The following is a 14,984-nucleotide window of genomic DNA, read 5'->3' as shown; positions in this document are numbered from 1 at the left end:
CCTGCTCTCCATTACTGTGATGCAAACAGCCACTGCTAACAGACTGGCCCAGCCTTCCACAACACGATGCAACTGATCTCCTCATGGGGACGCTGCATGTCCCACACTGCCGGTGACCTGGCTGCTACAGCTGCAGTACGGGTCCCTTGATTTGCCTCCAATCTTCTTCACCCTGCTTCTCCTGTTCTACTTTGCCTTGTTCAGCTGATTCTTGATGAAGGTTTCCCAGCCCTCCCTGTTATGATCGATCAGCCTGGGCCATCGGCATGTCACCTTGATCCCAGTTGTGCCTCAACGCTGTGTCACCTTGATTCCATAGCAGTATTGCCCTTATGTCTCACTGCCATGTCACTTGACCCCAAAAGCAGCGTCAGTGTCACCCTTGTCTCCCACTGTCATGGCACCCTGATCCGCTGTTATACCAGTTACCAACAACCCTCTAAAATGCCATTTGCCTGCACACTGCCAGCTGATCCCTTTTGCAGTTTATTCTGTCATCCACTGTGCATTCACCTGGGATCCTCACAGATCCAGGCACCATGCTCCCTCTGACTCCCATGCTCTCTACATGCATGACAAAACGTAGCAGTCACCTCCCTGAGTGCAGGCAGAGCCAGGGTACAACTCATCTAGAGCAAGAAGGTCCAGAGAGAGACGGGCACCAGCAAAACCGGGGAGCAGGCAGAGACGCTGGGAGGAGTTGTAGCTGCCTGACTCCTGCTGACACATCAGCTGCAGCAACTCCTCCCAGGAGTGAGTCAAAAAGTGGAAGAAGAACTAACCACAAACTAAATACCCATAAATAAGCAGTCAGACAAGCACACATTCACGACACTCACACAAATAAACTTAAAGAAAAGCTCTATGCATGAGCAAGACTCACCAAATGTAGCCAATAACATTTAAAGACACAAGAATGCAGACTGGGACACAAGGAGGTACTAATGCAGGTGCATGTCAATTAAATGTAATTTCTGAATAAACAAATAACTTACAAAAATATACATACACTAACTAAACAAAAACCTGGAACTCAAAGTAATTTCCTTAAATTCACATATACAAAATTAAATCATGTAAACAAATACAAACTATTTACATAAATAAACAACCTTCACACAGGCAAGAACAACCGATATATATGTACAACATACACGCAAATATATAACCCCAATGCAAATACACATCTGTACAAACTATATACAGAAGTGCACAGCACTAACAGGCTACGTATTCATATCCAGCAACCACAAAGATACAGAGATACTCCAAGTATGTAACAACACATACACACAGAATATACATACAAATATACAACATTCACATATATGCTCAAAATGTGAATACAAATACCTGGCATTCATAGAAATACATAGCACTAATACTGAGCCATACATGCCCAGACATCCATGTGATCCACAGTATGCATTCTCCTACTAGGCAATATTATACACAGCTTAATATAAACATTTTCCAGGTCTCCGTAGGCATGCACAAAGACACGGGTCCAGCCTGCCACTCACCCCAGTACATAAGCACAGAGTAGTAGAAACCAGTGATCCTAACACAGAAATACAAAAAACAAACAGACGTGCATTCCTAGGGACACAAATACACAAGCAGAGACGCACACAAATACAGCTGAAGCCAGACCAGCTTGTCTTCAGATAGTACCAAACCTGTCAAACTAAGCAGCACTATAAGCTTCAGAAGCAGAGCATTCTGCCCAAACTGCTTTCTGTGATGTAAGCTGTTAACTCTCCCTTACCTGAAGTCCTCTTGAGCAACGCGTACCCCCCACACTCCCAGGGTGTGTGCGGACACACACACACGCACACCCACTGTTCCTTTTGCTTACAGGCTGACCTCCAGATGCATGGAGCATCAGCCCTCATTTCTGACAGTGCTGTGCTACTTATTAATTGTCCTCTCCTTTATCCAGCTTCCCCCTCCTCTCTTTTTCCACACATACTCTCCCTTTTCTGACCATCCTCCTGCAGTTTTATTTAAAGAGGTGCAGGATCAGTAGCAGGCACTTTTTTTATGTCCTGCCGCTAAGTCTCACCAGCTAGAGACCCTCAGGAGGGAGAAGTGGGTGGCTGCTGAGAATAAACTCCCTCTTCAGTTTACATTTTCATCTACAGTGGCAGGGAGTGTTACCTACACTTGTGTGTATAGACACAATGCACCTGGACATCCCCTGTGACCACGGCTGTTTGCAGTGATATGCCACTGCTGCAAGCTGGAAACTCTGCCACACTGCATGGAACAGGGAAGGCAGGTGGAAGACACTGCAAGAGTGTCTCCAGAAACTGCTCATTCCACTAGCACAGCCATAAACTGCTGAGTGCACGCTCCACAGCTCTGTGCGATAGTTGGAACATGGAGTCAGCACCCAAGGCAATGTACCTGCATGTGTCTCCAGTGTCACTAAGACTATTGCTGACCTGCAATAAAGTAATCATATAGCACAACACAAAGCACATCAGCTGTGGTGACAAGAAATCACAGCATGAAATGATGCAGCCACACCACAGACTGTGTGGTTGTGTCACTTGAAGGGGTCCAAACTCACTCTGTTGTCTTCAACAACACAACGGCTTTGGGAGAACAGGGACACCTGACACACCCAGAGGTGAACATACATCAGATGCCATGATACAGTCAAGTGGAATGACTCACTTGTACTCTTGGCAAATGTATGCAGGCAGCATAGGAAAATGAATGCATTTCCCTACAGGACAGTTAAGGGCTAGACCTCTCCGTACTAGAACAACTACAGCACTGGTAAAGCATCATCATACTGTAGATGCCAGCATAAGCGTGCTGTATGTCCTGAAACAACCCCAGTATGCTGTGGCACAATACAGTCCTATGTTGTGAAAATACACAATTCTCAACACAGTGCTGCAGTGACATAGCCATATTGACTTCACCCTCGTGGCCAGGTGACAGTCAGTTGTCAATCAACACATTACATCAGCTGCAGTAACAACTCTGTGAATTGCAGTGACAGTACAGTACAGCCTGCACCAGTGTACCAACAATCACCACATTGAAACAACCTCACCGCATGCAGCGATGCAGACACACCACCAGAAACAATTCACAGCCACCTCTGTGAAGGGTGTAACGGCCTTGAGTGTAACAGGGCAGTGTAGCAAGCAGTGATACACTCCATCTCATCAGTGGTGTCACCGACCCACAACCTATAGTGATACAGTTACAACAACATGATAACCACAGCCACACTGCCAGCAAACACATATTGATGCCACTGACAATGACACAAAGTCACTTGAGATGTCACAACTACATCTGCCAAATTATATTATCTCCACTGTGAACCACACAAATGGGATCATACTTGCAGTGGCACACCCAGCTGCTGTGTATCTGCTCAAAAACACAGACCCTATTAAACACATTGCACATCTCTCCTCTCTGCACTACTTTCCACTTAAACAATTGAGTTCAAAATTTTCTTCAAGACAGTCTATGTCCTGGGGCAGTATCTAAAAAAACAGTTCTCAGGACTGGGAGTGTTGCAGATCTCCCTGCCTCACACTCCACCCAACGGAGGAGGTTCTGCTTTCCCAGTAGGAAAATGAGATCGTGGCCAGGTAGGAAAAGCCCAAACTGAACACTGTCAAAACCCTGCCCTGCAGTCAGCATCCTCCCATTTGGAGGGAAGGAAAAGAAAGCCACCTATAATAAAAGCAATGCTTCTCAGTAGAGGGTATTGTGGTAGTAACAGAAAATTATGCGTGCAGCACCCAAGAGAAGGGCAGTGATGCTGAAAGTCCTGCAGCTACGGGACTGACAGTGTAAATGCTCCTAGTGCTAGCAGGCAGCACCCTGTTCTGCATAGCTGAACCCCATTTTGAAGAGTACAGTGAACCACCTGGGCTGACACAGCTAACACTCTTTGCAAAATGCCACCAGACCTGCCAAAATTTTGGTGACTCTACTGTCCCCCTGCACTGATGCAGCCCTGCATCACTCACTTCAGTGTAAATTACTCTAATCATCAAAATGACAGGTGAAGAAAGGAAAGGAGGAACTTCTATCTTCTCAGGTTTGCTCCCCCATCTCTGCTGGGGATTCCTTTACTGCAAACAGCCCGAGTATTATTGCCATTTACAGTAGCAATCACTCCGTCCCCTCCTCTCCCACAAACCTGCTGCTGATATTAGCACTGATCATACTAACAAGCCTGTGGGTTTTATTACAACTGATACTAATAATACCGGACACATTACGTCTGCTTCTGCCAATGGCAGGCTGCAGATATGATCCCTGCTAATGTCGATAATACTGGGGGATATTATCTCTGCCATTGTCGGCATGGCAGGTATTATTGCCAGTAATGCTGTCAAATACTGCAGATACTGCCAAGGACCAAGATTAGTAATGCTGAGAATGTTACAGCACAAGCCTCACTGGAAGATGAATCCCAAGTGAGAGTTTGTGTCTATAGAAGAAGTCTGTGTTCTGCTATGGAGAGAAAGAGCCATCTCTAATGAGAGTGGTTTTGTAAAAATCCCAAAAGTTTCACCCAGCTGGAGATGCTGTGGCATGCAGGGAGCAGTTTGAAATACTGTTTTCTTACTACCCAATTATCTGTTTATCTGTCCCTCCATCCATCTATCTATCTATCTGTCCTTCCTATTCTCCCCATCTCTCTCTTTTTCTCCTTATACATTGCTCAAGACTACAAGCATGAGTGAGACCTATTTTTTGTTAGTGCCTCTGGGTCACTCCAATTCTCATCCTTTCAGCTATCAGTTGGGGGTTATGGAACAACAGAAATATTTGCGTATTACTTTTCCCCTTTATCCTTCTGGACTTCTTATTGCTGCTGCTTAAGTCTGACAATGACCCTGCTGAGCTTGGCCTGCCATCACAGCATGGTACAACATTAGGATCGTGCAGAGCCAGGAATTCCTGTTTCCAGCTGCAGCACGATACTGCAAGACCCTCAGTGGTCCTGGGAAAGTCATTACATGCTCCAGGGACACTTCTGCCTCTGGAAGATGGTGGGCGTAAGTGGTGGAGAAGGTCAGAGTGAAATTACAGCAACATTGGCAGTGCCTGCAGACTGCAAGAAATGGCATCCACAAGTGGAGGTGAACTTTTTTAGCCATTTTATTTAAAAAATCAGAGGACACCAACTCTGCTTTGTCTAATCTGTCATGGAAGCCAGAGGGTTTACAATCACTGACCAAAAACTGAAATAAAAGGAATACATGGTCTTAACAAGACAAATCCTTAACAAGACCATCCTTCCTAGGCACTCACCTGAGGAAGACACAGTGAGTTTTGAGGAAAGACTTGTGATCTGACAGTTCCTTGTTGTGACTAGTAGACACTCAGAGCTACCTCCCTGCCAGCTCACTCTCAATGCCGTGGTCATCCCAGGCCACCCTCGAAGTTGCAGCCAGCACATTTGATAGTTTGGGATTTCCCCTCTTCCCTCTAACGCCTTGTGAGGGGCACACCTGTCTGTCAGCATCCATCGCTAAGCCCACCTCATGCATCTGTCTGGCTCCTTCTGTCCAACTCGGGAGTTCTGCTACATCATCTTGACACATAATTATCTCTCCTCTTCTTAATCATCTGTGCTACTGTCTAATGTAAGCACCAGCTGCAGCAAGGAGGACCTGGGGGAGGGGGTGTGCTCCTCTGTCTTTCTCCCACCCTGTTCCCCCCAGCCATCACAGAGGTTGCCAACAAGGTTTTCAGAACTGGGGATTCAGGAGCAGCTTGGTACTTCCCCCCCTTCTGCTTAACTGCATTCCTCATAGAGGAATCCTTGCAGCAGAGCTGGTCCAACAGAGCGGAAAGCAAGAGCGAGCAATGCTGCTGCTTCTGTCTCCTTTAGGGAAGATCCACCCGCAAAATGCTGGGAAAGTAGATGTGCATTGGGAGCTCATAAGGGCTTTTCAACGCAAGAATAAACCCTGCAGTGAAGAAACTGCAACAGAGCAGTGCTTAGAAGCTCTGGGAAATACTGAGAAGGTGTATGCATACAGCATGAGCGTGAAAGAGGTACCTGCACTGGATTTCTTGCCAGGCTTTCCTAATCCCCATCTCAGCTAGCACAATCAGAGCCCTCAGAGCTACAGGGGAGATTGCCCAGGAGTAAGTGCAGGTTCCCAGCTGTGCAAAACCTCCCCTTGGACCCTTCTAGCCTTGGGACCCAACTCTGCAAAGTGATGATGTCTTTCAGCATTTCTTAAGGCCAGTGTGAGCCCAGATAACTCAACTCTTGGCTAGGGGTCCCAAGCAAGGTTTCTCTGGGACAGCACAACATCTCCCTGGAGCATCTATCTGGGGTGGCAGGATGAAGGCTGTTCTCTAAGGCAGTTGCAGCAGTGTGATGTAACTGCCATCTAAAACTCTGAAAGCTAAAGGCAAGCAACATCTCCAGGTCTGTTTGGTACCTTTCTCATTCCTAGTGGGATATGTGGGCTCTTGTCCAGCAGTAGGGAGTCACAGAGTGTTGCTTGCTCTTCATAAATCAAATCTGGGATGGATTAAGGACAGACACAGGGAGTTGTTCTTACTGTCAGTGTATCATTGTGAAGTGTCAGAGTCTTAGATCGTGACTTGGTTGTTTCTGCATTTAGTTGTACCGCTCAAAAAAAGCTCAGGTTCTGAGGCTGGAGGTGACTGCGTGGCTGCACCTAAAGTGGGATGATCTTTCCAGGTATTTGGAAAGAACAGCTGCTAAAGCCAGACTGAACTGCTTCATTTCAAAATGAGGTATGGAGGCACCATATTGAGAGCTGGTGGTCACTGTGCTAGACGGTATGAGAACAGGGGTTCACAAAACCCCCAAATAACTGCCAAGAGATTAGCACAACCACTAGAGAAACTTGTCACTCAGTTTGAAATGTTACTATTTCCTATATATGTAGTGATGGGAAATGCTGGAGGGGTTTGCAATGTTTGCACCCTCTTATTCCTGACATTTTTTGACTTTGAGGCATTGACTCAGCCCTTCGATTGTGACACTTTTCTCTTAGCTGGGCCCTACTGCCATCTAGCTGGGAAGTGGATCTTCCTCTGGGGCCTGATCCAATTTCCAATGACATCAGCAAAAATCTTCCCATTTGCTTCAGTAGGAGCTGGATTGGGTTCTTACCTCTAGTTCTACTTTGTATTAGGGAGAAGGGGGTCATGATGACTGCCTTTTTTTCATGGGATTATTATGTTCATTTGGATCAGCAACTTAACAGATGTGAACCTCACCAGAACCAATACTGAGAAAATTACTAGCAAAACCCCAAAATACAGCATCTCTCTCCGAAGAGCTTTCTCTTCTTGCCACGTATCGCAGAGAACCCTCACACTCTCTTGCACCGCACAGGTGTGGGGTTATAGCACACACAGCACACTGAGCCACCGGTACTGCTAAGAGGTCCCTCCACGCAACAGACAACAGCGGGAAACAACATACTGAAGGCAGAGCTGAACCAAACAAAGTGGTCAGGCACTACTCTTAAGGAAAGTTCACCTCCTGGCCCTCAGTTTTTTAATGCATCAAATTAAAAGAGCAAGACTTTAGGAAAAAAGTTTACAAAGCCACCGTAAGAGCACCAAGACCTTACCCACCCCTCCTGACTCAGTCTGTCTAGACCTGAGGCTCCAGCTGTTGGCTTATTTCAGGATTTACTTTGCCCTGAGTCCTTCCCAGCAGGTAGGAAGGAAAAGGAAATAGCTTAATCTTAATTCTTTAGAGCCCTAGCAAAGGCTTGGATAACAGCCTTAGGGCCACAGTACTCAGAGGCCTCCTGTTCTGCTTTCAGACTGTTGCAAGCATGGCAGTTCTGCTGTGGTAGATGCTACCGATAGAAAACTGGGCCCTTATGAGCACCAGCTAATGTAGCTCATGGCACGTCACAGGGCAGGAACTTGTTTGCAAGGGGAATGAAAGATAACTCCCACATTGCTGGTGCTTCTCCGAGATGGCATTTTGTTTGAAAACGAGTGAGTCGGGGAAACCACGTTTACCCGCAGTTCAAAGTCCGGGCACCTGCTGGCACCTGGGGAGTTCAGTTCCAGCCGTTTCCAGCAGTGAATGAACTTGGGATCAGCTCCAGCAATGGAGACGGCTCTCTGCCTGCCGAGCAGATGTCTGGAGACGCAGCCTGTCATGAAAGGGCCTCGGAAGAAGAGCATTCCAAGCCAGCAGGGCAGTAGCGGGGAACGGGTCTCTGTTGCTAAAACTGATCTAGCCCCTGGAGCAGCTGCAAACCTTGGCCTGAAATTGGAGCCTGTACATGGGGACAAAGAATATAAAAGGGAGGATGAGCTTCTCCCCTCCCCCTACCTTCATCACGTTTCCTCTTCTCGCCATTCGACCGAGGAATCCCCAGGATCCCGTTAATGGAGTAAGAGCCCACTGGATCATTGGAGGCACTGGAGACGGGAGGGGATGCTGTGCTGGGCACTGGACAAAAGGAAAAGGGAAAAAGGGCCATGAGGAGAGCAGCACAGCTGGATCCCCCAGCTGAAAGCTACACATGCCACCAGTCGCATAGGAAAGCCTGGGCGCTAAGCAGACTCCAGTCCCTCGCACTGAAGGACTCATACTCACTCTACTGCTAATGTTGCTGCATCCCAGCTTTGCCAGTCCGTTCTTATACCGTAGCTCCTCAGCCTTCCAGTACAAGGCCATTAATAACAAGCAGGTGTATTCCACCAAGAAGCTAAACCTTGTTGTTATACCCCAGTTCCAATCAGGCTTCCCAGTGCATGCCATGGTAACTGAGTGCAATGCTGCACAGGCCACATTCTCTTGTGACTTCCTAGGCCATCTGTATTTTGCCAGATTATTTCCTCTTAGCATTTTTCCACCAGGAGCACCATGTTCTGTGTTAGCCAGATCAGCCTCTTACATGTCCACCCAAAACACTCGCTGAAAAATTACCTACTTAGCATAGGTTAGAAGAACTTCAGCGTTGGGCACTTCAACTCCCTACTCGACAAATGGTGAGTCGGTGATACACACTCCGACCCAGATCAGTAACAATCTAGTGTCTTCCTTTGGCACTTGCCAATGTCAACAGGCAGGCTCCTCGTGCCACTCAGGGCTGTCCGAGATTGCTCGTGAGTTTCCAATATATCAGAAATGACACATCATCCAGATTGGAAATTATCATTTTGTGATAATCAGGGCTTTAGACTATAGAACAAGTAGAGCTATGCATTCCGTAGGCATGCTCATTATGTCCCAGTGTGTCTCTGTAATGGGGAGAACGTCCCGATTCTCTTATAGGCCACTACCCATCATTCAGCTCATAAAGCACTGACCTGAAGCAATCAATACTTCCAATACAAGCCTTCCAGGGTGGAGCAGAATCTGTCAACACTATCCAATGTAGACCCACACTTCCCAGTACATCCCAGAGCAATGAGAGACTCCAGCAGCAGCACTCGCAATCACTATCCCATCTCAGCCAATGCATTCCCTAGACATTGCGCTACTTTTCCAAGAAGGAATAATACCTGCCAATCCATCTGTTGTGGTCAGTGATTCCCAGTCCAGTGAGCAAGTCCAGACTAAAAGGGCATCCAGAAATGCTCTTCCATACTGGCCTGTTAATTCCATTGTGCTCCTGAACACAATTTGTGCACAGGATTATATCTGCCAGCTCTGTCCCCTGCAGACCAGCACTTTCCAGTAAATCCTTGTACAGCAACTGATTCTCAGTAACCAACACAATCTAAGACAGCATCTAAGGCCACAAATAAGCCACTGTATTTCACAGTATCCCAGAATACTGTGTGTTTTTTCCTGCTCTGAATTGTTAGTGGATAAGCTGTACTAGCAACAGCAGACATATGCACCTTACGGCCCACAGAGTGAAAAGTACCTCATTGCATATCTAGCACAGTACCTTTAAACACAGCAGACCAGGAGACATTTGGTCACTTTATTACAGCCTCCATCTTCTGCTCACCTCGACAAACCCATCTCCCCCAGCAGAAAAGGCATTTTCTCAGTGAAATACACCCATGGGATACCTGACTGCAGAGCTAGAACAATGAAGAACTCAGTTGTGAGGCATCAGGAATACCTTACCCGTGTCTGTGTATTACTAGCTCTAAGAAACAGACCAGTTTCAGCAAAGGGAGAGAAGAGAAATTGGGAGAGAGAGGGGAAGAGAGAGTCAGGGTAAGAAGGAGACAAAAGGTGAAGACTGGTTCTTAGACAGGATAGCAGTAAATACTCCTCTCTGGGGAGGTGAAGGGGAGAGCATGACCATGAAATGGATGTTAAGGCAGAACCACTTTGGGCAAACCCCTGCTTTGGGCTGGTTTCTCTGCCATGATTACCTTCCCTACAATGCAACAAGGGCAACGAAGAACAGAAACCTCTGATTTCTGTTGAGGCTTCTCACACACACACACACTCCTCCCTTTTGCTCTGCTTAGCACCTGCTTCTCAGACTTTGTTCCCTCAACTAAGCTTCATCCTCATTTCCAGTTGCCCTGCCACCACCCCTCATGCCGATCTTCTTACCAATAGTATGTCCTGGTGCAGTCACGCCTGTCCCGCTCCCGTCTGGTGTTGGGTGAAAAGGCTGCTGAACTTTGGTTCTGATGATTCTGGAAAAGAGCAAAACACTTTCAGAATTCAACTGTAACTTCTCTCTGCCTTCACACACCCGTAATCCCAGCTATTGGAACCCGAAGGCCTGATCCGAGCTCTGGGTGCAGCAAAGTGCCGTCATTTGCCTTCTTGTGGTTCTGATTCTACTGTTTCAATGGTCCCATTCCCAACAAGTTGTCCTTGCTGTGCTCTGTCATCTTTTCCCCAAACTTGGGTATTCCCTGCATAACTGTGGCGCTCGGTGAATGAGGTAGGATCTCCTGTGTGTTAGCAACTGCAGTATCGTTTATGACCTAATCTGCCAGCATGATCACAAGCCAGGCTTTGCAGCTAGTAGAGCCACTGTGGGATTTACAAACAGTGTAGATTTAATTTTGTTGTGTACTGAAAAAATACCTTTCTGGCATAGAACTGAAGGCTTTGTACTGATAGAAGGCTTTGCCAAAGCCCTTGCCCTTGATAAATGAGAAGGTGGGAGCAGAAGGTTCCTGTAGGAAGTGGTGATGGGATACAGATCACCAGGAAAAAGAAGCCCCAACAAAGAGGGCAAAAATTGGTGTTTATCAGGTGGTGAATGAACACAGCACGGGAACTCAAAAAGATGTCTCAGTGAATGCCACAGAGCTCATAATGCAGCTCAGAATTAAAATAAACTGAACTGCCAGTGCTCCGTTTCTCGTTACATGAAATCTTTCACCTTTGTGTCAGTGGTTTAAATCCAGCTGACGTCAGCGGTGAAGGTAAATCACTAGCACCTAGTGCCTGGCTGGCAAGGTCCCTGCCTGCTGGCGGGTGCTGGGTATCTGTGACCCAGGGACGACTGTCTCAGCAAGGAACTCTGCAAATAAGCCATGACCTGTGGAGGCCAGATTCCTTTCTGACATTAAAATGAGCCTTTCCAATTAGGGTGAAGAGTGCAGATGCTCTTCAGCCTGAGTTTCTGGAACTCTCAGCCCTGCATTATATTAGCTTTAACTTCTTCCAAAAAATCTTTCCAGAAAGTGAAAGCAAATAACGCATTCTCCCTGCCCACCCGAGATCTTCCCTTAAAGATTCATTCTGTAGAATAAGTTGGCAAAACTTCAAAGAGTGAGTGTGTGGCTGGTGAGCGGTATGGCATGGATAGAGATAAGCAGAGGCAGTGAGAAGGCATGTTTTAAAAAGCACAACTCCTGAGAGTGAAATCTTTTTAGGAAAAGAAAGGTATTTCAGAGCGCTGTCACCTCAGCAAGTTAGGAAACTCCGATACACACGTGATGAAGCCTAGGCAGTAGCTGGAAGTGACAGAGAGGCTGCTTGGGACATAGCTGGAGGCAGGGAATGGCAAGGTTCTAGCTGGGGATGGAGATCCAGATCTTCACCCCATACAGCTCAGCAGTACCAGGGGCCCTACTCCTTAGCTGCTGAGGAGCTCAGAAGGTGTCCGAGGGCCTCAGGGCCAGATTCTGAGGTCTTGCTGATTTGCACTAGCTGAGGAGCTGATCTGAGAAGTCTGTGCTAGGGCAAATAATACAACTTTTTTCTTTTCTGTTTTTCTCTTTTCTTTCCTCTCCTCTCACATTCCCCCTAAAACCCCCTGAAGTGCCACTCTGGTTGTGTGAGTTTATTGATTTCCCCCAGCCCAGAGAAACAGAAAGAGGGGATGGGGTGCAGGCAAGGGGATGGAAATAGAAAGCTATAAATTATTTGTGACAGGAAAGCAATAGTGCCAGAGTGCTGAGCACAAGTCCCGTGTCACTATTAGATTCCTTTTAGCCTGATGACACTGTAAAAGAGGTTAAGTGTCTGATGGAATCGTACACCTTGGGGGCAGGGGCAGTCCAGGAGCAGAACAAGCCACAGAGAGCAGGTATATCAATTCTCCAGGCCAATAATATTCCCCTCATTGATCGCAACACAAAGTTCAAAAATCTCATTATAGCCAGGCAAACCTGCAACTTTTTAAAAATCAATAGAGTGATATAATGTATGTATACTTTGTATAAATGTATCTATCCATCCATCCATCCGTCCATCCGTCTATCCAAAATCTGCCTGAAGGTGTCTAAGTTAACCTACACATTATACTGTGTTACGTTCTATTGTAGTGTAGCATAGTGAATGGATTAGAAGATTATCCCTGCAGCCTTAGATGACATATTATAAAAAATCCTGTTAGCAGTGAGGTGACATCAGATGGTTCTATTCATATGGAGATATGACATCAGATTTTCCATCCGTACTGGGAGGTGGCATCAGACAGCTCAGCTTCTAGTGAGGGGAACCATAAGATGAGCCTAATTATACTGAGATGGCCGATCAGGCTGTGCTGAACCACGCTGCATGAAAATTGCGAAGTTTCAAAAAGCCTTTTAGAGTGAAACCAGCCTGTGAAACAATGGCGATATAAAATGCCTGTCCATAATGCTTCAAAAACCCCGGCAAAGGATGAAGAGGAAGGTTCAGTTTCCTTCCCTGTTCAGTTCATGGTCTCTTGGCTAAGAATGCCAGTCACTGCCAGTTGTGACTGTGATTACTGAGATGTGTCCAGTGGGAACTGGAATGAGACTCACCAGCTCATTTCACCAAGTAGCCGTCAGCTGGTAATGATTTTTGGTCACTACCAACCAGGGCCAGATTTCAGCTGGTGACCCAGGGGTGAAAGGCTCTGTTCAAAAACGTTCCCCTCCTAAGAACGAAACTGGTTTTATGTCAAGGGAAAGCGCTTGGAAATGGTGAGCAAAGAGGAGCAGTTCTGGTTGTGCAGCCTCCAGTGGCTTGGGTCAGATAATTCTTGGTATCAAATGAACAGCAAGCCTAATGAGGCCTCAGGCAGAAGGTCGTTTCCTATGGCTAAAAGAAGAGGCAGGTTTTGAAGAGGCTCTGCCCAGGAGTGCTCCTTTGTCCTGCAGTCATGGCCGAACTCTAGTGTGTAAGGAAAGAGGAGAAATCTCAGGGCCCTGATGCTCAGCATGGAACACGGCAGTGTGTCCCCCGGGGCTGAAGCATTTAGGGATAGTGACAAACAGCAAGATAGCTAGGCATTGCTGTTGCTGCTTTAAGAGGCTTTGAGTGAGGCTGTCCTACACGAGACCACCTAATGAAACAGCAAATGAGAGATGAACAGGGCTGACCTGATCCTGTAGCAACAGATACAGCATAATAATGCTGCCTTTAAACTTCAGGATTGCTGAAAGCTTCACACCCTTACCCGAGACTAAAATACGCACTAAGCCAGCTCTGCTGCCTCAAACCCAGGATTTCTGGATTACTGCTGTGTAAGAGGGAGCAAAACCTTGACCACCTCTTGCTGCCTCTGATGGCTTGTTCTTGCCTCTAGACACTGGAGAAAAACAAGCTTCTTTGCAGAACACTTCCTCAGCCCTTCCCAAAAGCAGAAGGGTCACAAATCCTGGCACACCAGTCAGCAGTGCTGATTTCTCGAAGTAAGCACCAATATTTTCAAACGCCTTTCTTTCCTCCAGAAGAAATTGTCACTTTGGACTAAATTCATCCCTGCTGTAATTCCATCACAGTCAGTGACTCCAGTAACAGTGTCTGCGTTTAATTAGGGGCATAAACTGGTATTTACTGTAAATTCCCATTTTTCATTTTCCAGTGGGAGGTTTTTGCACAAGTTGTCTACTTTGAGTTTCAGAGAATATACACAGATTTAATATATAACCTTCTGAAGTTTCAGCAACAGGACATTTATAGATCTTTGATTGCAGTAAAGCAACTGAACTTCATTTCACAATCTGAATTTAATACGCGATATTATCTTAAGTAATGGCATATAATGTCATTGCAGTACGTAGTACTGTACTGTGAATTACACATCCATTCCTGGAATTCATGAGTTTTACCATAGCTGGCTTGTAGTAACTCTTTTCTAGAGTTAATACCACATACAGCTCCAGCTGAAACCAACTGCCTGTTTCCAAATGCCTTTGACTTTCTTAAACGTTCAGCATCAGATCGTGATTTTCTGATGTTTGATTTCTATTTCGTTATTTTCAGCTGGTTTAATGCAATTCCTTTTGCTGGTTCTGAATACAGATGGACAGGCAAAAATCATCTCTCCCAGTATGACAGTTGTAAGAAGCACTAATCAAATTTGGTCAAGAATGTAGAAAGAAATATTAGAAGCTAAAATTAGCTGAGACATAGTCCTTTCTGAGAAACAGAACTTTCTTCTATTCCTTGTAAATTCATGTCCAGAAATTATTTGCTAAAAAAATGACAGCTCACAGGAAACGTCCCTTGCTTCTCTGACATTTCTATCCAAACTCTCTTCTGGCCTGACATACTCTGTGGTTTCTCCTCTCATACTATTACTGGCAGAGTCATTAGTATCACAAATAGAAAGAATCATACTAGG

At 46.1% G+C, this 14,984-nt stretch overlaps 1 protein-coding gene across 2 annotated transcripts in view; it reads right to left on the bottom strand.

Annotated features, from left to right (window-relative positions):
- The window catches only part of PAX2 (paired box 2), an 87,608-nt gene that overhangs the window by 43,247 nt on the left and 29,377 nt on the right, over positions 1–14,984 (bottom strand). For both annotated transcript variants that reach the window (XM_040606276.1, XM_040606277.1), the window contains exons 4-5: positions 10,535–10,620; positions 8,339–8,458 (exon numbers count right to left, since the gene is read on the bottom strand). In XM_040606276.1, the coding sequence (XP_040462210.1) occupies positions 8,339–8,458; positions 10,535–10,620 (206 nt within the window). The remainder of the gene's footprint in view (positions 1–8,338; positions 8,459–10,534; positions 10,621–14,984) is intronic.

This window comes from Falco naumanni, chromosome 9 (genome assembly GCF_017639655.2).
Source record: "Falco naumanni isolate bFalNau1 chromosome 9, bFalNau1.pat, whole genome shotgun sequence".
Lineage (NCBI taxonomy): Eukaryota > Metazoa > Chordata > Aves > Falconiformes > Falconidae > Falco > Falco naumanni.
The sequence above is the reverse complement of the archived record's forward strand: the minus strand, read 5'-3'. Positions and strand labels throughout refer to the sequence as shown.